This window comes from Schistocerca piceifrons, chromosome 6 (genome assembly GCF_021461385.2).
Source record: "Schistocerca piceifrons isolate TAMUIC-IGC-003096 chromosome 6, iqSchPice1.1, whole genome shotgun sequence".
Classification (NCBI taxonomy): domain Eukaryota; kingdom Metazoa; phylum Arthropoda; class Insecta; order Orthoptera; family Acrididae; genus Schistocerca; species Schistocerca piceifrons.
In genome coordinates this window covers 130128649-130152737 of record NC_060143.1, presented here as the reverse complement: position 1 = coordinate 130152737, position 24089 = coordinate 130128649, and the positions used below count along the sequence as shown (strand labels likewise).

The 24089-nt window shown below is 38.3% G+C and overlaps 1 protein-coding gene across 3 annotated transcripts in view; it reads left to right on the top strand.

The window, feature by feature from the left end:
* LOC124802717 (serine/threonine-protein phosphatase 2A regulatory subunit B'' subunit gamma-like) overlaps positions 1 to 23704 on the top strand; it is a 60363-nt gene extending 36659 nt beyond the window's left edge. For 2 of the 3 annotated variants that reach the window (XM_047263683.1, XM_047263684.1), the window contains exons 9-10: positions 8619 to 8746; positions 23168 to 23704. In XM_047263683.1, the coding sequence (XP_047119639.1) occupies positions 8619 to 8746; positions 23168 to 23279 (240 nt within the window). In that variant the 3' untranslated portion in view covers positions 23280 to 23704. The remainder of the gene's footprint in view (positions 1 to 8618; positions 8747 to 23167) is intronic. The other variant, XM_047263685.1, reaches the window with a different exon arrangement.
* The last annotated feature ends 385 nt before the right edge of the window (positions 23705 to 24089 follow it).

Sequence of the window (24089 nt, the reverse complement as noted above, 5' to 3'; positions counted from 1 at the left end):
CAACAAAATGACTTTTCAATCTCAATGTACTACCAGTCAATTGGAAAAACATCATAACATATTGAAAACTGCAAGAGCTTACAAGTGCAAGAATTATTGCACAATAAGCTTATTTGCTCATGAATCCAAGTTGTTGACAAGAAAAATATACATAAGAATGGAAAGAAAATTGAGGATTTGTTTGGCTTTAGAAAATGTAAAGGCACCTGGGAGTGTTCCAACACTGGTTGATAAGGGAAGCAAGACTGAAGAAAAATCAAGACACTTGGATTGGGTTTGTCAACCTGGAAAAAGCAATCGACAATGTCAAATGGTGCAAGATGTTCAAAATTCTGAAAAAACTAGGAGTAAGGTATAGGGAAAGACAGGTGAAACACAATCTGTACAAGAAGCAGAGGAAACAATAACAGCGGAAGACAAAGAACGAAGTTTTTAGGTTAAAAAGGGTGTAAGGCAGGGATGTAATCTTTTACCTGTGCTGTTCAATCCATGCATTGAAGAAGCAATGTTGGAAGTAAAAGAGTGGGATTAAAATTCAATGTGAAAGGATATCAGTGATAAGATTCACTGATGACTTTGCAATCCTCAGTGACAGTGAGCTACTGGATCTGTTGAATGGAATGAATGGTCTAATGAGTACACAATATGGATTGAGAGTATCAAAGAAAGACAAAAGCAATGAGAAGTAGCAGTAATGAGTACAGTGAGAAATCTAACATCATAATGGGTGAGCATGAAGCATATGAAGTTTGGGGTTCTGCTACCTAGCCAGCAAAATAACCTTTAATGGAAATAGCAAGGAGGACATAAAAAGCAGAGTAGCATTGGCAAAAAGGGTGTTCCTGGCAAAGAGAAGTCTACTTGTCTTAAACATATACCTTAATGTGAGGAAGAAATTTCTGAGAACATATGTTTGGTAGTGAATCATGGATAGTGGGAAAGCCAGAACAGAAGAGAATCGAAGCATTTGAAAAGAATGTTGAAAATAAGATGGACAGAGAAGGTAAGGAATGAGGAGATTCTCCACAGAATGAGCAAGGAGAGGAATATCTGGAAAACACTAACGTGAAGAAGTAACAGGATGACGGGTCATCTGTTAAGACATCACAGAATAACTTCCATGGTACTAGAGGGATCTGAGCAGGGTAAAAACTGTAGAGGAAGACAGTGATTGGGGTAAATCCAGCAAATAATTGAGTATGTTGGTTGCAAATATTACTCGAAGATAAAAGGGAGGGCACAGGAGAGGACTTTGTGGTGGGGTGCATCAAACCAGTCTGAAGACTGATAACTCAGAAAAAAGTTTGGAGCAGCAACATGGTCATTGTAAATAAGAGTTGCAAAATGATTTTTCTATTTGGTAATTACTACCTTTTAAATGAAAATATGTTTAAAATTTTTGTGACTCATTCCAGATCAGTGACAATTATTTCACTTAGGGTCTGTGGAAGGTACATTAGCATATTTGTTTTTCATTGTTAATATTTATTGTGTATTCTTGTTTTTCTAACATGTTAGACATCCTGGAGGATCTTCTCATTATGAATCAGTTGGAACAAAAAGTACATCTGATCTATGGGCTTTTTTCTTATGACAGTCAGTGGGCTCACAGAAGATATGGTTTCACCATCCCTATGTGCTGCCAACATTTTCATTTACTGCAGTTCAACTGTGAATGTTGATTAAGACCAGCTGCAAGTCACCATGAAGAAAGTTCAGCCCTGGGGCTTCATCATGGCTTAAAATTTTCTTCTTTTAAAACATGTTACGCTCTTTTGCCATCTTGGAAGTTTTTCAACATCTATACTTCACTTTCATAATGAAATGCTCAATGTGATAGGCTCATCTCACTTTTAGAAGTTTCTGTTTGATGTTCGGTTGATGTGACCACTACGTACTCACCAACTTATATAAAGTAGTGAGTTGAAACTGCACATTGTCTTCTTCCCCTGTAACACCACCTGTAGTGTGGAATACCTCCACCTCTTTTTTTTTTTTTTTTTTTTTTTTTTTTTTTTTTTTTTTTTTTTTTTTTTTTTTTTTTTACAAAGCCCTCATTCTATCTCAACTGGAGTATGGGTGTCTGGCTTATGTTCAGTATGCGACTGGTGACCCCCCCCCCCCCCCTTTCCTTACTTTTCCCCAAGGTGTGTACCTCACCCTAAGTTCAGCCTGGACATTTTCTTCTGATAGATATAAATAGTAAACCCCTCTGCTAGTTAGTGTGTCTTCTGCTTAAGAAGTGATCTCTATTGACAAAAGTAGAGTATCCGATGGCACTAACTTCACACTTTCAAGGGCTCACATGCAACATTCCCTACCATACAGGTGCACAATTTTTTCATCTGAATTACCCAATCTGAGTTCTCCATTACACTTGCACTGAAGTGTAAGAATTTTCTAATATGCATTGCCCCCTTAACAGTCTTACAGGCCCTAAAACAATGCTATCATTGGAACTGATTGATTTGAACCATACATGATTGTTTTTCCCTTGCTCTATTTGCAAGTGGAACAGGAAAGGAAATGACTAGTAGTGGCACAGGGTATCATGCATCATACGGTGGCTTGCAGCGTATGTATGTAGATGTGGATGAAGATATAGATGGCCATTGCGAACAAGCTGTCAAGCAACATAAGATATATCAACTGCACACGGCCTTTCCTTCACGATTTCCTAAGAGGATCGACTATCTTTTCTTGGCTCCGTGTTGGCCACACACAGCTTACTTATGGCTACATCCTCAGGCAATAGGACCCATCCTATTGTCATTGTGGCACCCCCTCCATCAGTGGCCTACATCCTTATCAGGCTGCCCCAGGTTTACTGCTTTGCAAAAACTTGAGAGCTCATTACCTCTGCTGTTAGCTGATGAAATGCAAGCAGTGAATTTGGTTCTACGTTTTACTGCAGAAAGTGGTTTATTTACTCTCACTTGAGGTTTGTCACATGTCCTCATAACCTCTCTTTACCATTCTGTGACACAAGCACTTTGCCAGGTTTCTACAGTGGGCTGCTGGTCAGAAGCGGAAGCTGACAACCCACTGCAAAATAAATCTTTTGGGACTGTTTTTGGACAGTGCACCTCCACCACTTCACTGTATTTTATTATTTTTTATGTCACTTTTGCTTTTTTGCTTTCTCGTTCTCGTTTCACACCTCAGGGGGAATCTCTAAAGATTGAATTCGCTGACTACGCGCCTTTAAATAGTTCAATGGCCTGACATATGACATAAAGTCCCCATGCTTTTCTACTTGTAGTCCTCCTCCTCCCCCCCCCCCCTCCCCCCCTTCCATGTGATGGGAGCATTCTGCCTTTGTTAGTGACGGGGGACCACCGGTCAGGGGTCTGCCACAAGACTATCCCCCAGGAGCCTCCACCTGCTTTTGGCTGACATACCTACACCACCTCACTGCATTTCATTACTTTTCTACTGCTGTTATACTTTTGCTGTGCCTCTTTCCTGGTTCTGTGCCTTGGGTGAAACGGCTAAAGATTGAAATGGCTGTCTAGCTACTGTAAACAATAGACCAGCTGACTTGTGGCCTCTTCCATTTTTTATGCTTTTATATTTATCCTTGTTTTCATAAATGTTTGTTGTTTCACTTTTCTTAAGTGTGCATTATATATTAACGTTTTACTGGTGGTTGCAGTGTACAGCCTATAAAGTGGCATGGACTTCCAATGAAGTTGCTGAAGGAAATTTCTAAGTGTCATCAACAAAGTTCCATATGAGGATCATCTCTCAATTTGCTGTACCTATTTACCCATTTATAAGACTACCTTGAATATAAGATGACCTCCCCCCTTAAACAAAGAGCTCCTTGAGAAATTATTATGCTCGACATATTCTAATTAAAATTACAAGCAGTGTTATTGATATAAAATATCTCCCTAAAAAGTTAACATATATCTATTTTAAACTTACGTCATTTATTATATTTTGGTATTGGAGACACTGGAAGAATGAGGTTTTAAATTGTAAGACATTTCCACGGGCAAATGTGGGCTCTGACCGCAATCTATTGGTTATGAACTGTAGATTAAAACAAGAAACTGCAAAAAGGTAGGAATTTAAGGAGAAGGCACCTGGATAACTGAAAGAACGAGAGGTTGTAGAGAGTTTCAGAGAGAACATCAGGGAATGATTGACAGGAACAGGGGAAAGAATTACAGTAGAAGAAGAATGGGTAGCTCTGAGGGTTGAAGTAGTGAAGGCAGCAGACGATCAAGTAGGTAAAAAGACGAGGGCTAGTAGAAATCCTTGGGTAACAGAAGAAATATTGACTTTAATTGATGAAAGGAGAAAATATAAAAATGCAGTAAATGAAGCAGGCAAAAAGGAATACAAACGTCTCAAAAATGAGATCGACAGGAAGTGCAAAACTGCTAATCAGGAATGGCTAGAGGACAAATGTAAGGATGTAGAGGCTTATCTCACTAGGGGTAGGATAGATAGTGCCTACAGGAAAATTAAAGATACCTTTGGAGAAAAGAGAACCACTTGTATGAATATCAAGAGCTCAGATGGAAACCCAGTTCTAAGCGAAGAAGGGAAAACAGAAAGGTGGAAAGAGTATATAGATGGTCTATACAAGGGCGATGTACTTGAGGACAATATTATGGAAATGCAAGAGGATGTAGATGAAGATGAAATGGGAGAGATGATACTCCGTGGAAAGTTTGACAGAGCACTGAAAGACCTGAGTCAAAACAAGGCCCCGGAAGTAGACAACATTCCATTAGAACTTTTGACGGCCTTGGGAGAGCCAGTGCTGACAAAACTCTACCATCTGGTGAGCAAGATGTATGAGACAGGCGAAATACCCTCAGACTTCAAGAAGAATATAATAATTCCAATCCCAAGGAAGCAGGTGTTGACAGATGTGAAAATTACCGAACTATCAGTTTAATAAGTCACAGCTGCAAAATACTAACGCAAATTCTTTACAGACGAATGGAAAAACTGGTAGAAGCTGACCTCGGGGAAGATCAGTTTGGATTCCGTAGAAATGTTGCAACACGTGAGGCAATACTGACCTTACTACTTATCTTATAAAGTAGATTAAGGAAAGGTAAACCTACGTTTCTAGCATTTGTAGACTTAGAGAGAGCTTTTGACATTGTTGACTGGAATACTCTTTCAAATTCTGAAGGTGGCAGGGGTCAAATACAGGGAGCGAAAGGCTACTTACAATTTGTACAGAAACCAGATGGCAGTTACAAGAGTCAAGGGACACGAAAGGGAAGCAGTGGTTGGGAATGAAGTGAGACAGGGCTGTTGCCTATCCCCGGTGTTATTCAATCTGTATATTCAGCAAGCAGTAAAGGAAACAAAAGAAAAATTTGGAGTAGGAATTAAAATCCGTGGAGAAGAAATAAAAACTTTGTGGTTTGCTGATGATATTGTAATTCTGTCAGAGACAGCAAAGGACCTGGAAGAGCAGTTGAATGGAATGGACAGTATCTTGAAAGGAGGACATGAGATGAACATCAACAAAAGCAAAACGAGGATAGTGGAATGTACTCAAATTAAATCGGGTGATGCTGAGGGAATTAGATTAGAAAATAAGACACTTAAAGTAGTAGATGAGTTTTGCTATTTGGGAAGCCAAATAACTGATGATGGATGAAGTAGAGAGGATATAAAATGTAGACTGGCAATGGCAAGGAAAGCATTTCTGAAGAAGAGAAATTTGTTTGTTATAGATTTTAGTGTCAGGAAGTCTTTTCTAAAAGTATTTGTATGGAGTGTAGCTATGTATGGATGTGAAACATGGACGATAAGTGGTTTAGACAAGAAGAGAATATAAGCTTTCGAAATGTGGTGCTACAGAAGAATGCTGAAGATCAGATGGGTAGATCATGTAACGGATGAGGAGGTACTGAATAGAATTGGGGAGAAAAGGAATTTGTGGCACAACTTGACCAGAAGAAGGGATTGATTGGTAGAACATGTTCGGATGCATCAAGCTATCATCAGTTTAGTATTGGAGGGCAGCATGGAGGGTAAAAATGGCAGAGGGAGACCAAGAGATGAATACACTAAGCAGATTCAGAAGGATGCAGTGTGCAGTAGGAGATGAAGCAGCTTGCACAGGATAGAATAGCATGGAGAGCTGCATCAAACCAGTCTCTGAACTGAAGACAACAACAACAATACAACATGAAACAAAATGAAGAAAAAGAAATGATTTACGTTAATTTTCATCTTCACTTCCTTCTTTACTTTCAGTCTTAGCAAGTACTCTGTGGTAATACTATTTTTAATCAGTGTCTTCATTTGTAAATTTGCTTCCATTTCTTCGTTTCTGGCACTCCTCCCATATTGTCAATCTTTTGAACTATCCTTGGTATTAGATACACAACACCTTTTTAATCCTTTCATAATAGATCCAGTTGATATTCTGCCCCAGGCAGTAAGAATCTGTTGGCACAGCATAGGTATTAAGGGTTTCTTTAACTTCCCACCTGCAGTGAGGGCAGGGCCTCCTTTAATAAACCACTCACTGTAAATCTATCATGTGTGAGCCTGATAGGGCTGTTCACAGTAGCATCTGTTACTTGAAACTAAGGTCATTCTGTGAGAAATTATTACCAAGTCTGTGTTGTTCTTCAATATCAGCTCCTCGACTTTGTGGGTGAGATTATCCTGAAAGAATCCAGCACCCACATTTTCCTTCTTTTAAGCAGAGAACCTATTACTCTGCTCCAACCAACCTTCAACTAATCTGGCATTGGATCATTTGTTATCTGTCCCTTTTCTAGGCATTTAAAGGTAAATATGGAGAGGGGAGCTTTATTCCATCTGCTAGTGCCCCCAGCATTGCTGTTATTATGGGCTTTTCATTGACAGAACTTCTTACATGAACACTTTTAACTCCCTTCACATCAACAGTAACAGTTTTGGAATATCAAAATAAATATGTGTATGATTAACATTTCCCGTATGGCCAAGATGTAATTGTGACGTTTTCTTGGATTTATTGTATGACAGTGATACACAAGTAGTTTTTCATCAAATATCATGGGCAGTTGCTGAGATACATTGTTCTGCATCATAACATAAGCTTTGTCCCCAAATCATCTTCGCACACCGGCCAGAACTTCCTTTGAATTCCACAGTGCATGCAGTTGGAAAATCGCTGTTTATTATCTGCATTTGGATAATTTCTCGAGTAATCAGGGAGCCTCCATTACATTTCTCTCACACATACTGACCAACCTGCTGGCCCAGTTCATGAAAAATATCCTGCTTCGTTCTCCTGAAAATTTAGTGTGTTCAACTGATGTTCTTCAATTTATTCTTCATCTGACACCACCTATGAGCATTCACTTCGGTGACAGCTAATTTTCTTCCTGCTGCACAGATGTTCATAACCTCTGCTTCATGAATCACCAAGAACTAAAAATTGTATTGCGTGTGTTGAGCAATTTTGCACTGTGAATTCATAGATCCGCATTTCTCAAGAGTCACAGCTGTATTTTGCGTCCACTATTGATTGCTACAATTAACAATTCTTACAGTGCTGACACTATTAGCAAACTGTACGACAACAATATGTTGTCTTCTCTGTCTCTTTGCAGCAGAATTGGCAGAAGTCATACCACTTCCGGTTCACTGTGTTGCAAAGTGAAGCTCCACATTCTAGCCCTGATCGGCCAGCCAGGATCCACCAACCATCATGTCATCCTCTGCCAATGGCATCGTTGGATGTGGTATGAAGAGGTGTGGGCTCAGCATACCACTCTCCAGATCTCTGTCAGCTTTATTGCCCTTGGAGCCTTGCTTCTCATTTAAGTAGCTCCTCAGTTAGCCTCATGAGGCTGGGTGCACCTCTTATCAGGCCTCCCACCAAGGAAAATCCCTGACAGTACCGGGATTCAAACAAGGGTCCTCTGCATAGCAACCGGACACACTGATCAGTGAGCTACGGAAACGGACTTAACTGTTTTGCCAAATTTGAAAATCAGTAGTTCTGTAGAGCAGTGACCACCATAGCTCCATCTTTGAAGATCGTGTTTCATTTGTCATTGCGCATTTCAAGTGTTCTGTGCAAACATTTTTGTTAGTATTAATTTGTCTCCTATAGAAACGTATACTATAGTTGTGTATTTGTCCAATTTTAAAGTCTCTTCAGTTCCAGCTATTGTCGGGTTCAGGCAGACTACAGTTCTAAGTGTGGTAGATGGTCATAAAAAGCCAAGATACACAGTACACATTCCCATGGTTGGTAGCACAACAAAATTTGCTGCTCGTTCACTACTCTCCTCCACACATCCATCCTAGTGCTCGGCGAAGCTGATGCCCCTGTTCTCCCTCCTATCCTCTGAACTCTTCAAATTAAATCTGCATGTGACCTCCATTTCCAAAGCTTCATCTGTAAATGTAAGATGATCTCTATTTAAGGTGTTACACAACACAAAAGCTTTGACCTCAGAACCAATAGATTAATATGTAAATACAAGATTATCCTGTATTTTGGGGAAAAAAACCTCATCTTGAAGTCGGGCGAATGTGGTATTTCACATAAAATCCGAAACATTCCTTTAAATGTTTGGTGTTTTGTCACACTTGCTTTGTTTGTATATTGAATCTAAGTAACCTTTTTTCAGTCAATACAAGAACAGATGGTAGTACATGGACAAGAGCCTGTCTCATTTGAAGATGTTAGTGATGAAATATTTGACATGGTCAAGCCCACCAATCCAGCTAAAATCACTCTTCAAGATCTAATAAACTGGTAAGTTAATGCTCTGTCAGTGAGAGTTATTAGAGCTGGAGTTGAAGCCCGGTATTTATTAAGCATGGAGAAGAAAATTGTCCATGATTTATTTAAAGGAACAATCCTGCCATTTTCCTTAATTGATTTAGCAAAACCACAGAAAACCTCAAGCTGTATGGAGGTTTGAAGCCTGCTCCTTCAAATTTCAGGAAAGTAATTTTAACAATCCCTCCCACCCTTCGACTGACAGAAATACGTATTAAAATTTACTTTTGACAGTTGATTGAAAACCAATTAGAAAGTCAGCACACACTTTAACAAAAATCATAAATGATGAAAAGTAGACTATGTATCTCAGAAGGTGAAGTTACTAGTCTTCCATAGACTCAATTCACGTTGTACCAATTACTACACAGTTGATGCTGAATTAGTCTTTACAGCTGTCTTCTCAACAATTAATGACATTCTTGTAATCGGCCCTAAGAAAGTCTCTTGTGGAATTACGGCTCTTCTTTCTGGAAATCTACAGTGAAGGCAAAGTGATGAATCTGTGTGGCTTGTTTAGTTCTAGAAGAAATTCTGTGTTCTGAGACAACCCACAATTATTCAACTAAGTTGAAGTCCAGCCTCTGAGGATATAGTCAATTGCACTGTCATATCATTCATGTAACACTCATGCCAGGCTGCTTTCAAAAGCTAAGAAACAACAAGGGTAAGAACATCCTTACATCATCTTGTTTCAGTGAGATCTAAACACACAATTGTGTTTCTGTCCACAAAACAAAAAAAACCTCTGAGACTACCAAGTGAAAAACGCAAGCACTCTGTAAAGTACCAGTTGCCCTATATGCACAGTAATGATCACTATATTTGATGAGCATTTTTCCAAGCCCTTTTCCTTCCATTGGCATGTCTCATGGTGCATACATAAAAATGTCTTGAGATTTTTCCATAGCTCATCCACTGCTTGATAAAGGCCACCTCTAGTCATGCCCGTATATTGCAGTCTTCATTCATACTGCTCCTGAATGTTTTGTAATGTTATTTAGTCATGTTTCGTTAGATCGTAGGGTTGGTCGTTTCTAATCTCTCTCAATTGAGCAAAAAGATTATATTGCTCACCTACCATCCGTCTGCGTGGATACATGTTCTGCCAACCTCCTTTATCACTTACATTGCAGTTATAGGAATATTGTCCACTCTAGTCTTTTTCCTGATCTATTTGTTAATTTTCTATCTGTTCCCTGATCCATTTCTTTCCTTATGTCGCGTAGAAATTCCCAACATGCATCGCTACGGTGCTCAGTGACCAACCCTCAGTTTCTTAATGGTTTTCATGTCAAAATATCTTATCTCACTGGCTTTATTTAATAATGGAAACTGTCTGAGCCATTTTCACATTTTTATTTATTTCTGTTCTTGTCCATCCAGTTGTTGTCTGCGACTGCCATAACTTTTTCTATGACTTCATTGTTTTCACAATCTTTTTTTCCATTGTGTTGGTTATTCATTATTTTAGTTTTGTTGCAACTGATTTTTAGGCGTACTTTCAGACTTGCTGTATTAATTTCTTACAGTTTATGTGCAATACAGGCAGTAAGTACAATGTCATGAGAAAAATGCAGATTCCATCAACAATCATTACTTCTTCATTTTCCAAGTTTGTGAACCTGATATATAAGGAGCAGTCATATGAAAATGAGGCAGAGGGAAAAAAAGCTGGTAAACTGTTTATTATTTCAAAAGTAATTTCCATAACTGTTAATACATTTATCCCTCTGTGAAACAAGATGGTCAGTGCCTTAATGGAAAAATGTTTGTGGTCGCCTATGGAACCACGATTGTACCCAGACATGCTCCTCTTCTTCCAAAGCAAATGGACAGCCGCAAATGCGTTTATTCAGGGCTCCAAAAATATAGGAAACACATGGGGAGAGATCAGGAATTTATAGAGGATGTGTAAGGACTTCCCAGTGAAACTTCTATAGCATACTCGAAACAACCTTGGCAGCATGTGGGTGAGTGATTACTTTTGAAATAACAAACAGTTTACTTACTTTTTTTCCATCTGTCTCATTTTCATTTGACTGTCCCTTAAAAAATCTCTTCATATTTTTCCTCTTGCAGTCTGAATTTTTGAACTTGCTGATAAAGGCTAAGGAAGGCTGTAGCATTGTTTTGCTTCAAATGTTTTCCTCTGAATTAGATCAGTTACAACATTGTTCCAGTATTCAGGAATCGTCTTCTTCAACAGCTTTTGTAGTACTTGGCTCCAGCTTAATCCAGTTTTATTCAAGCATTATTACTTTCAGGTGCCCTTCTTTCCTTCATCCCTTGACTGATTTCTTGTGCTACTTCCGAAATCAATATTTTAGTTGCTAACCATCTGTGTTTTTAATTCATCATGTGAACTAAATGAACATTTAAAGGAATCTTAAAATACTTGGATACAGTGATCTGTGTATTAGTAATTACTTGTCCAATAAAATAATAGTGTATACACAAGAAGTGTCTCTGTTGTTTTCTTCTTCATTCTCACTGTTTTCAGATGTTCATTTCGCCAAATTTTTGTTGTGTTTTTTCTCATCCTTTCAGAGATACTTTTGTATTTTTTTGTTTAATTTAGTATATACTACCACGTTCTTATTGTCACTTGCATAAAACTTTTTTTGCATTCCCAATAATTTCCTTGAATCTTACATAGACTAGGCACATGGCCTTAAAAGAAATGTGGTGGTGATCTTGTAAGCTTTTTAACAATTACATATTTCAGCCTCAGGTAACTCAAATGATATCATTACTGGTTTCAACTTTTTGCCAAATCATCTGATGATTAGAATAGATTGCATAGTAACATGTCAGTTGAACAGGCCTGGAGAGGCACCTCCCCGGGCCTGTTCAGTTGTCGAGTTATTACCAAGTCATCATCAGAAGATTTGAATAAGTTTGTTACGGTAACCTGAGGCTCAGATATAAAATTTAAAATCTCTCACCTTCTCATTAATAGTTGCCTTATTCTATTTGAGATTTTATTTTTGTGTTAAACAATTGTTCCTTCTGTCTGTATCCATATAACATTGCTAATTTGTACTCTGCATCTTTATTACGACTGTGTGACTTCATGAAATTATAAAACAGCTTTGCATGTTTACGTCTTATATATTTCCTTTGTTGTGTGATAAAATGTAGTCAATTTCATTTTTAATTCCATTTGCTTTTTGCAAAGTCCATTTTTCATTTGCTTTCTTCTGAATAATGCGTTAAGAATGAACATGTTTTCTTTTTGACAAATTTCAGTGCTGTTTGACCTGAATTGTTTTTGTTTTATGCTAAATTTATCATTGGGAAATCAATCTTTAATTTTGTAGTACTTTAGTATTATATATTAAACCTCCTCACTAATGTCTTATAGTGATGTTTGATGTCATTTATTAGCTTGAGTAACTGTTTTGCAGAAATCTTCTACCTCGTCATCAGAACATGAGCATGTTCATGTATAGACTAAGTGATTTTCATAGTCCACCTCTGTAGATAAGTGGTCAATGTGCCTAACTGCTGTGCAGGGGACCTGTTTGACTCCCAGCCAAGTCAGAAATTTTATCCACTTGAGGGCTGGGTGTTGTGTTATTCTTATCAGTATGTAATAATTGAAGGGGTGAGAAAGATATAATCCAAAGCCACAAAATGTAAATTTTTCAGAAGAGCATATTAAAACTAAATCCATGAATCATATTTCAACTTTTCTGGGTATCCTACAAAAGTAGTTTATTTCTCCAATGTGTTAATATACAGAGTGATTATAATTAAAGTTAAACTTTCAAACCGCTGTAGAAATAACACCACTGGTCAGAATGATATCAAATTTCAACAGAATATTATCACAGAAGGGGGAAAATGAATGACGGAAGAAAAATAAATAGTCACAAAATGTAACAATAGATGGCGCTGTAAGCAACATAATTTAATAGTAGTCAATTACAAATGACAAATGAATCGTACAACAATGCTTAAGGTGTACATTTGACATTAAACAAACTGTACTCCTCAGTGTGCATGGGTGTACAGGTGTGATGCTGTTAGTATCATAAGCCCATCCACCACGGCAAGGTCATATCACATTGGATGGGAAAAATCGGTTTTCAATTGTCCTGAAGCAAAAACCGCATAAAAAGCATCAATCAAAATCAAATCAGATTATTAATTTCTGTGCGACTGGTGCAAAACATGTTCAATATGCTGTCCACTGTTTTTTGCAATGGGTTGAAACTGAGAAACAGCACGTTCCACAACTGATTGTGTTTGCAACAAGTGTTTCCGGGATCATGTTCAGAATGTGTTGCACAATGTGTGCCTTCAATACAGCTAAGTTTGCAATTGGAACACTGAACACATCATCTCTCATATAGCCCCACAGCCAGAAGTCACACGGGTTAAGATCATGTGATAAGGACAGCCAGGCTCTAGGGGAATTGCAGCTGATAATTCTAGCATTTTCGAAATGGCGCTTCAGCAGCTGCTTAACTGGATTTGCAATCTGTGGAGATGTGCCATCTTGCATAAAAATGATTACATCCATGCTGTTGGAGAGCTGGAATGACTTGGTTGTGCTAAAGACACTCATAGTGCTTACCAATGACGGTTCAGTTAACAGGACCGGAAGCACCTGTCTCTTCGAAAAAATACAGGCATATGATAAATGATGCTGTAAGCCCGCACCACGCAGTGACCTTTTCAGGATGAAGTGGTGCTGGGTGATTTGCATGTGGATTTTCCATTGCCCATATTCAACAATTCTGTGCATTGATATATCTTTACTGATGGAAGTGGGCTTCGTCTGTCCACAAAATCTTCCACGGCCAATCATTGTCCACTTCCTTGAGAGTAAGAAATTCTAAAGCAAAGGTCTCTCTTGCTGGCAGGTCAACAGGAAGCCACTCTTGCACATGGGGAATTTTGAATGGATAACAAAGAAGGATGTTTCGTAGGATTTTAAGCACCGTGCTGACAGGTACGTCCAATATTCGGGCAATTCTCCGTGCACTACACATTTGCACACCACCACTCATCTCCTACTGCATTGCTGTGGCCACTGCTTCCACTGACATCGAATTAATTAGTTTCCTCCCTCTACTAGGTAGCACACCAAAAGAATCCGTCTTTCCGAATTTCCAAATCATTTTCTCCAGACCCACAGCAGTCATCAGATAAATGCCTTTTTTCAAACACTTCAGTGTCCGGAACTTCTGCAGATTGACGTGTGCACAGTCATCATTCTTGTAATACAGCTTTACGAGGAGAGCGTGATCCTGCACTGAGACAATCACGGCTAACATTGCAGAGAGGAAAAGCTGTGTATCCACTTGTTTATACCAACTTCAATGGGTTGTAAGCATGACAAGTGTTTTTATTTACATATTCTGATACATACGGCACCATCTGTTGATAATTTTGACACTTTTTTTTCCGCTTGTGCCATACATTTTCTCCCTTCTCCAATAACATTCCGTTGTAATTTGATGTCATTCTGACCAATGGTGTTATTTGTACAGTGTGCATCATTATATTGTGAACAAACTTAAACATTATCAACAAAAAATATTTTATCCCTTGGGTGAAATAACATTGGGCTTTGGCCTGTCTCATACTAAATGAATACAAGGTTTACAAAAATTTGAACGTCAGCATACAACAGAACTTATAATGATAGTGACTACAGTATTTCAAACAATATAGCCAATATCTATCAACCTCTGTGTCATTTTCATCATTTTCTTCCTTTGTTTCACTCAGACTCTTGAAGTATCCATTCGAAACATCTGGTGTAAATGGCATCAATGACACAACATCTTTGAGTTCTTTGTCACAAGTTGGAATGGGTTTTAAGTATTTCCTTGATAGCTCAAACAGATTAAGCTCCTGTTGTGCTCATTCTTTTCTAGTGATATTTACAGTTCTGAATTCTTCAATATCAGTGTACTGATACTTCACTTTTAAATGTGAGGCATTCCTTCATCAAAACAAAAAGCTGTCACTTCAGAAAATCAGAACTGAGATCCATAATCATGTTTGTCCTTCTTTGCAATATTTATCTGCAAAGATATCAGATCTATAAAGTCTGCTTGCTTCATTTTAACGGCTGAAAATGGTTTATCTTGCACGATTCTCTAATGACTGTAATACAATCACCAGGGGTGTACACAGTGGAGTGTCTGTTCTTAATGTGCTTCTCAATTCAATTGAAATCTCTATCACAGGGCAATTGTGTGTGTCCAACTTGTTGAAACCAGTGTTCAACGGCATAAATTTTCTTGAACACACTAGTGATCTGTCTAGTGCAACAGTTGTCCAGTTTTTGCCTTGGCCTCTGCAATTATCGCTTATAATGTGAAGAATGTTTGCTTGAGACTTTTTTTATTTCTAGGAATTTTACTGGACAGCTTCCTATCTCATCAGATCCACACTTTGCTTCGTCTTCACTCCACACAAACATATGTCCTCTTTCAGATCCACAATCATGAATAGCAAAATTATACGTCCACAACTTCCTCTTATAGAATGCAGGTGCAGACATCAGCCTGGGTGTTGGAAAAAATTGTTGTGGATCAAGGGCTATTGCAAGATGTTCCTCAGGATTTTCCCTAGCTAACTTGGAAAACTGTGTAACGATATTTTGTCCAGCACATCCTTTGGCATGACGTAGCTCCCTTTCAATTTTTAATCTTCTAATCATATCTTAATAGTTGGTCAATTGTGCATTTTTTATTTGAATTTGAAATTCATCACATGCATGACACGTGTCTTAACGTGGCAATTTAAAACCAGTATTAAATTTGTAGTTAAAAATATCTCAAAATTTCGAAACTTTTACTTGTGGTGCACTATTTTCTTCACAATATTTCAAACAATGTTCTTGAGGTGATGAGGAAATCAACATGTTATGGTCGAAGTACACTTCATTAGTTTTCTGTGTGTGGCTGTAATGACTGGCTTACTTAGGTATATTATTTATGAATTTTTGAGCTGTCTGAACTGCTTCTGGTGAAATTTTCCACGATGGATTCCCTATTTTTCCTGGAAACAAAATGAATATTAGTAATTTTAAAGGGAAATGTCCAGATAAGAAAAATTTAGTGAATTTATGTTTGAAAATGATACTTAAAGAAAAATGCTGGATAAATAATCAGAATAGAGCAAAATTATGGTTTTTCTGGGAAGTAACATTAATTTAATCTTTAAATACCACTTCTGTCTTTTAGAGAAGTAGAATATCCATCAGACAATTGTTTTTGTAAGTTCTTAAGGCGTCCTTGATTGTTCTCAAGCCCATGCACACTTAAAAATGCTTCTCTGCATACCAAAATATTACAGCCATTAACCTTAACCTGGTACAAAAAAAGTAACTATTCACCGCAAAACTGCGCTATTCCTTTTCTTTTGAGTACCTAAAAAGGTAAAGAATTCACGTTAGTATTTTGCAGCTGTGACTTATTAAACTGATAGTTCGGTAATGAACCATGGACCTTGCCGTTGGTGGGGAGGCTTGCGTGCCTCAGCGATACAGATGGCCGTTCCATAGGTGCAAACACAACGGAGGGGTATCTGTTGAGAGGCCAGACAAACATGTGGTTCCTAAAGAGGGGCAGCAGCCTTTTCAGTAGTTGCAGGGGCAACAGTCTGGATGATTGACTGATCTGGCCTTGTAACAATAACCAAAACGGCCTTGCTGTGCTGGTACTGCGAACGGCTGAAAGCAAGGGGAAACTACAGCCGTAATTTTTCCCGAGGGCATGCAGCTTTACTGTATGATTACATGATGATGGCGTCCTCTTGGGTAAAATATTCCGGAGGTAAAATAGTCCCCCATTCGGATCTCCTGGCGGGGACTACTCAAGAGGACGTCGTTATCAGGAGAAAGAAAACTGGCATTATACGGATTGGAGCGTGGAATGTCAGATCCCTTAATCGGGCAGGTAGGTTAGAAAATTTAAAAAGGGAAATGGATAGGTTGAAGTTAGATATAGTGGGAATTAGTGAAGTTCGGTGGCAGGAGGAACAAGACTTTTGGACAGGTGATTACAGGGTTATAAATACAAAATCAAATAGGGGTAATGCAGGAGTAGGTTTAATAATGAATAAAAAAATAGAAATGCGGGTTAGATACTACAAACAGCATAGTGAACGCATTATTGTGGCCAAGATACATGAAGCCCACGCGTACTACAGTAGTACAAGTTTATATGCCAACTAGCTCTGCAGATAATGAAGAAATTGATGAAATGTATGACAAGATAAAAGAAATTATTCAGGTAGTGAAGGGAGACGAAAATTTAATAGTCATGGGTGACTGGAATTCGTCAGTAGGAAAAGGGAGAGAAGGAAACATAGTAGGTGAATATGGATTGGGGGGTAGAAATGAAAGAGGAAGCCGCCTGGTAGAATTTTGTGCAGAGCATAACTTAATCATAGCTAACACTTGGTTCAAGAATCATAAAAGAAGGTTGTATACCTGGAAGAATCCTGGAGATACTAAAAGGTATCAGATAGATTATATAATGGTAAGACAGAGATTTAGGAACCAGGTTTTAAATTGTAAGACATTTCCAGCGGCAGATGTGGATTCTGACCACAATCTATTGGTTATGAACTGCAGATTGAAACTGAAGAAACTGCAAAAATGTGGGAATTTAAGGAGATGGGACCTGGATAAACTGAAAGAACCAGAGATTGTAGAGAGTTTCAGGGAGAGCATAAGGGAACAATTGACAGGAATGGGGGAAAGAAATACAGTAGGAGAAGAATGGGTTGCTCTGAGGGATGAAGTAGTGAAGGCAGCAGAGGATCAAGTAGGTAAAAAGACGAGGGCTAGTAGAAATCCTTGGGTAACAGAAGAAATATTGAATTTAATTGATGAAAGGAGAAAATATAAAAATGCAGTAAATGAAGCAGGCAAAAAGGAATACAAACGTCTCAAAAATGAGATCGACAGGAAGTGCAAAATGGCTAAGCAGGGAAGGCTAGAGGACAAATGTAAGGATGTAGAGGCTTGTCTCACTAGGGGTAGGATAGATACTGCCTACAGGAAAATTAAAGAGACCTTTGGAGAAAAGAGAACCACTTGTATGAATATCAAGAGCTCAGATGGCAACCCAGTTCTAAGCAAAGAAGGGAAGGCAGAAAGGTGGAAGGAGTATATAGAGGGTTTATACAAGGGCGATGTTCTTCAGGACAATATTATGGAAATGGAAGAGGATGTAGATGAAGATGAAATGGGAGATATGATACTCCGTGGAGAGTTTGACAGAGCACTGAAAGATCTGAGTCGAAACCAGGCCCCGGGAGTAGACAACATTCCATTAGAACTACTGATGGCCTTGGGAGAACCAGTCATGACAAAACTCTACCATCTGGTGAGCAAGATGTACGAGACAGGCGAAATACCCACAGACTTCAAGAAGAATATAATAATTCCAATCCCAAAGAAAGCAGGTGTTGACAGATGTGAAAATTACCGAACTATCAGTTTAATAAGTCACAGCTGCAAAATACTAACGCGAATTCTTTACAGACGAATGGAAAAACTGGTAGAAGCGGACCTCGGGGAAGATCAGTTTGGATTCCGTAGAAATGTTGCAACACGTGAGGCAATACTAACCTTACGACTTATCTTAGAAGAAAGATTAAGAAAAGGCAAACCTACGTTTCTAGCATTTGTAGACTTAGAGAAAGCTTTTGATAACGTTAACTGGAATACTCTCTTTCAAATTCTGAAGGTGGCAGGGGTAAAATACAGGGAGCGAAAGGCTATTCACAATTTGTACAGAAACCAGATGGTAGTTAGAAGAGTCGAGGGGTATGAAAGGGAAGCAGTGGTTGGGAAAGGAGTGAGACAGGGTTGTAGCCTCTCTCCGATTTTATTCAATCTGTATATTGAGCAAGCAGTAAAGGAAACAAAAGAAAAATTCGAAGTAGGTATTAAAATTCATGGAGAGGAAGTAAAAACTTTGAGGTTCGCCGATGACATTGTAATTCTGTCAGAGACAGCAAAGGACTTGGAAGAGCAGTTGAACAGAATGGACAGTGTCTTGAAAGGAGGATATAAGATGAACATCAACAAAAGCAAAACAAGGATAATGGAATGTAGTCAAATTAAATCGGGTGATGCTGAGGAGATTAGATTAGGAAATGAGACACTTAAAGTAGTAAAGGAGTTTTGCTATTTAGGAAGTAAAATAACTGATGATGGTCGAAGTAGAGAGGATATAAAATGTAGACTGGCAATGGCAAGGAAATCGTTTCTGAAGAAGGGAAATTTGGTAGGATCGAGTATAGATTTAAGTGTCAGGAAGTCGTTTCTGAAAGTATTTGTATGGAGTGTAGCCATGTATGGAAGTGAAACATGGACGATAACCAGTTTGGACAAGAAGAGAATAGAAGCTTTCGAAATGTGGTGCTACAGAAGAATGCTGAAGATAAGGTGGGTAGATCACGTAACTAATGAGGAGGTATTGAGTAGGATTGGGGAGAAGAGAAGTTTGTGGCACAACTTGACTAGAAGAAGGGATCGGTTCGTAGGACATGTTTTGAGGCATCAAGGGATCACAAATTTAGCATTGGAGGGCAGCGTGGAGGGTAAAAATCGTAGAGGGAGACCAAGAGATGAATACACTAAGCAGACTCAGAAGGATGTAGGTTGCAGTAGGTACTGGGAGATGAAGAAGCTTGCACAGGATAGAGTAGCATGGAGAGCTGCATCAAACCAGTCTCAGGACTGAAGACCACAACAACAACAACATGGAAATAACCTCTTCTTTGCAAGTGCCATTTTACTGTGGCTTTGAATTGTGACACACACACTCGAGAAGACTACTTCCTCACTGAATGAGAACAACAAGTGTGAACTGCTCTGCCATCTAGTGAGTGAAAGTTAAAATATTTTCGCAGTAGCTTCCTCTGGTGAGTAGAAGTTCAACTAACACAAGAAACGTATTTTAAGATGAGTTTGGCTTTGGACTAAATCATTCTCACCCCTTTAATTGTCAATGCTCAAGTCGCCGAAGTGGCATCGTATAAAAGGACTTAGCGGTAGGCAACAGACCAACCCCAGATAGGGTATCCCAACCAAAAATGCCCTATGATCACTTTCCGTACAACATGGTTTTCTGCTGTGCCTGAGTTTCCTCTGTACAGGAAAGCCTAAATTTCTTCTGTCATAGAATACATGATCTGATTTTAATTATGTCCTGGCTTTATGTATTTGTGCATTCTTATTATAATGAGATACACGTACAGAAATAACTGGATACGTCTCTTGGCATGATACTGCTGTTTGGGAAAACATTTAAGTAGCATGTAGCACTTTTTGTTTTAGTATATGTTAGTCAGACAGCTGTATGATCATTAAACCAAATTCCCACACTTCACTTGATCAGCCATATCAGTACAAGTATCCAAAAATTACTGGTCACACTTCATGTTAGGTATTTCTGTACTACCTTCCCCACACCATGTACAGTTGTGTCCACTGCTGAACATTTCCGTCAACCTCTGTCACATCCTTTCTAATCACTTTAAACCAGATTTATGCCCAGAATTAAATTTCCCCTTCGAAGGACATACATTCACATAGTCATGGCTCAATCTTTTTACAGCCACAGTACTTCATCCATTGTGAAGGTGAGCTTTTTGAAGCACCTCAATTCCTTTACACATGTAATATATTGTGTATTCCATTTCTCTAATGGCTAACCACATAAGCAGTAGAATGGTATCTTGCAGGAATAGGAATAATTGTAGAAAAGTTAAACAATATACAGAGGAAGAGTACAAGAGAACAGGGTAATCTGGAATAGTTAAAACATTGGCACTCATATTCAGAAGGTGGTGTTCGCAAATCCCCATATTACTGTCTGTATTTAGGGTTTCTTTGCGTTCCTTAAATTTCTTAAGGAAAATGCTGATATGGTTCCTGTGAATAGGACAGGATGGAATTGCCCCTCATCCTTGTGCAGTCTGACAAGGGAACCTCCCCATCGCACCCCCCCTCAGATTTAGTTATAAGTTCGCACAGTGGATAGGCCTTGAAAAACCGAACACAGATCAATCGAGAAAACAGGAAGTTGTTTGGAACTATAAAAAAAATTAGCAAAATATACAAACTGAGTAGTCCACGTGAAGATAGGCAACATCATGGAGACTTAGAGACGAGGAGCGCCGTGGTCCCGTGGTTAGCGTGAGCAGCTGCGGAACGAGAGGTCCTTGGTTCAAGTCTCCCCTCAAGCGAAAATTTTTTCTTTATTTTAGCAAAGTTATGATCCATCCATTCGTTCATTGACGTCTCTGTTCACTGTAATAAGTTTAGTGTCTGTGTTTTGCGGCCGCACCGCAAAACCGTGCGATTAGTAGACGAAAGGACGTGCCTCTCCAATGGGAACCGAAAACTTTTGATTGCAAGGTCATAGGTCAACCGATTCCTCCACAGGAAAACACGTCTGATATATTCTATACGACACTGGTGACGGCATGTGCGTCACATGACAGGAATATGTTGTCGACCCACCTAACTTGTACACTTGGCGAATGGGTAAAAAGATTCTTCTACATTGCCCAATTTAGGTTTTCTTGTGGATATGGTAATTACTCCCAAAAAAGTGATGAAAGCATACAGAGTTTGTCACATAAACTGCAACAAATGAATCCAAAAGTCTCACACTCGCACTCTTTTCCCTGTGCTCTGTCAAAACTTATGTTTTTTACGTTTTCATATTTCCGTGTGTAGACCGTCAAATCCTGCATATGTTCAAGCAAATCTGAACATGTCCTGGAATTTTGGAGAGCGAAGTTGATTATGTGTGAGTGCCTGAACTTTGATAATTGTCTGGAAATAAAAAATTAAAGTTTTTGCTGGAAGGAAGACTTGAACCATGGACCTCTAATTCCACAGCTGCTCACGCTAACCACGGGACCACGGCGCTCCTGAGTTCAGTCGGTCCTTGATGTTGCCTATCTTGTGCATGGACTACTCAGTTTGTATATTTTGCTTATTTTTTAATGGTTCCACACAACTTCTTCCTGTTTTCTCGACTGATTTGTGTTCAATTTTTCAAGGTCTATCCACTGTGCCAACTTATAACTAAATCTGAGGGGGTGCGATGGGGAGGTTCCCTTGTGAGTTATATCCTCTCTAAAAACTTCTTCGCCAATGGGGACTTTAATCCTGGTCTTCCTTTCTTTCTTTTACCAAGAAATAATAGCTGCAGCAAAACAGCTGAAGAGCTGATTCTGTTCCAGAATTTTAAGAACGTTTCCGTGTTTTGAAAGATGTTTCCAAATGGTATCTACGTCGTGTAGCCGGAAACATGTTTCGAAAACTTGTCTCAAGCAGCATGTTTTGGCGTGTAATTTGTGGTTGTAGCATGTTGGAAAATACCTCGATTACCTTGTACCCAGACACCAATTTCAATTTTTTGGCAAGTTTTTACTTGTTGTTACATGTCTGTGATTTTTTTTAGGATCTGATGAAATTCATTACCACAAATTATTGTATAGACATTGTGTTCACTTAATTTCCTTCACTTACACAGATTTTATACACTGTATTGGTGAGGATTATGATTTTTAATCGTATATGCCAACTACATATGTATTTGCTTATTTTTGGCGGGTTTAATGTTTTTCTCGATTCTGCATTTTCCTCAGTATAGCGGTTTCTAAGTATGGACCCTACAAAAATGTAAAATAGATGTTTCACTCTACTTACAAAAGTTGTGAAACTACTTAAACACCAAACTCATTGTACAGACTATATATTACATTAAAAATGAATGCCTTGTATCTTATGAATTACTTCCTAACTGTTGCAGCCTTTTATCTTGTACGTTCAAGTCAAAAATGCAAAATGTACTAATGTAACATAAAATGTGTCAACTTACCAAGTTTTGTTTGTGAAAATTACATTTACTTCCCTCCAGTAGTGTAGTAGAGCATCTTTTGAATTTAAGTTTACTACTTCATTTTGTAAACCAAGCACCTTTTCTATAACAAGGATTCAGATTTTATAGAGTGTATGGACCTTGTAACTCTGTTACTCATCCTATAAATAATGATTTCTGCAAACCATTTAATTCAGTTGATTGCCTGATTTGTTCTCTCTCTAAAGCAATGACATGTATCATAAGAGTGCTGATGGTGGTTGTTGGATGTTTAAGGGGGACTAAACAGCGAAGGTCATCAGTCCCCCATAAGAGTGCTGATTATTTTCAAAGACCAAACTACTGAAGCTCTCAAATTACTGTATTTCCCCTCTTGATCACATACTTATTGCATTGAGTTCACTCATTTACCACTCATTATCTACATGAAATATAAACAAACTTTGCTAATCTTTTATTGCTGATAATATTCTAAAGTAGTAAATGATATTTTTCTTCTTCCTTTCTGCAGTGGTCAAGGTGATACAGTAGTAAGCATCCTGATAGATTTGAATGATTTCTGGACATATGAGAACAGGGAAGCCATATCTACTGATACTAATGAGGCATCTGCAGAAGTGTAGTTTGCTGTGAGATAACATTATAATTATTTTATAACTTATTTTATTACTTTTTATTATAAAAAAATACATGCCTTATTGTGAGATTTTGATATGGAAATGAAAAAAAAAACACTAACAAATGAAGCTCAAAGTAATGAGTCCTATATTGTTTAATATCATTGTATTTAAAATTCTAAAAATACTCATGCACAGAAACAAGTGAAAATTGTGTTAAAATTTCATATTTTTAAAGCTCTTGCATAGGTTGGTTATGATGTCATAGACCCAAAAATGTAAGAACGCTTTTAGGTGAATTACATGCATACAAGCAAACACCAACACAGAGTACTGTGTCACAATCTTTATAGTAGTCTCTTGACTCCCTTCTTGCCTGTTTTCCATCTGTGTTACACATCTTACTGTACAGTAGGCATTCGAAAAATAAAGTGAATATTTGTTTTTGGAAAGAATATTTTTTATTTGACTTTATCAATGTTACCCCTACACAATAGTCCCCATTAGATATTGTAAGTTATGACATTGCTTTTTCCAGTCCCCAAAACACTTTCTGAACTTGTTCTTTGGAATAGCTTTCTCACTCTGCAGTGAGGTTTTAAACTGACCTGTGCCTGTAAAATGACAGTCCTGTAATGGTTTCTTTTCAGCAACAAAAAAAGTTACTTGGTGCCACATCTGTCAAATATGGAGGCTGTGGTATCATTAGAGCATTGCTTTTGGTCAAAAAATCATGAACAAGTAAAGAGTCAGCATGAGCATTATTTTTGTACAAAAGCCATGAATTATTTTCCACAAATCTGTGCAATTTGATTT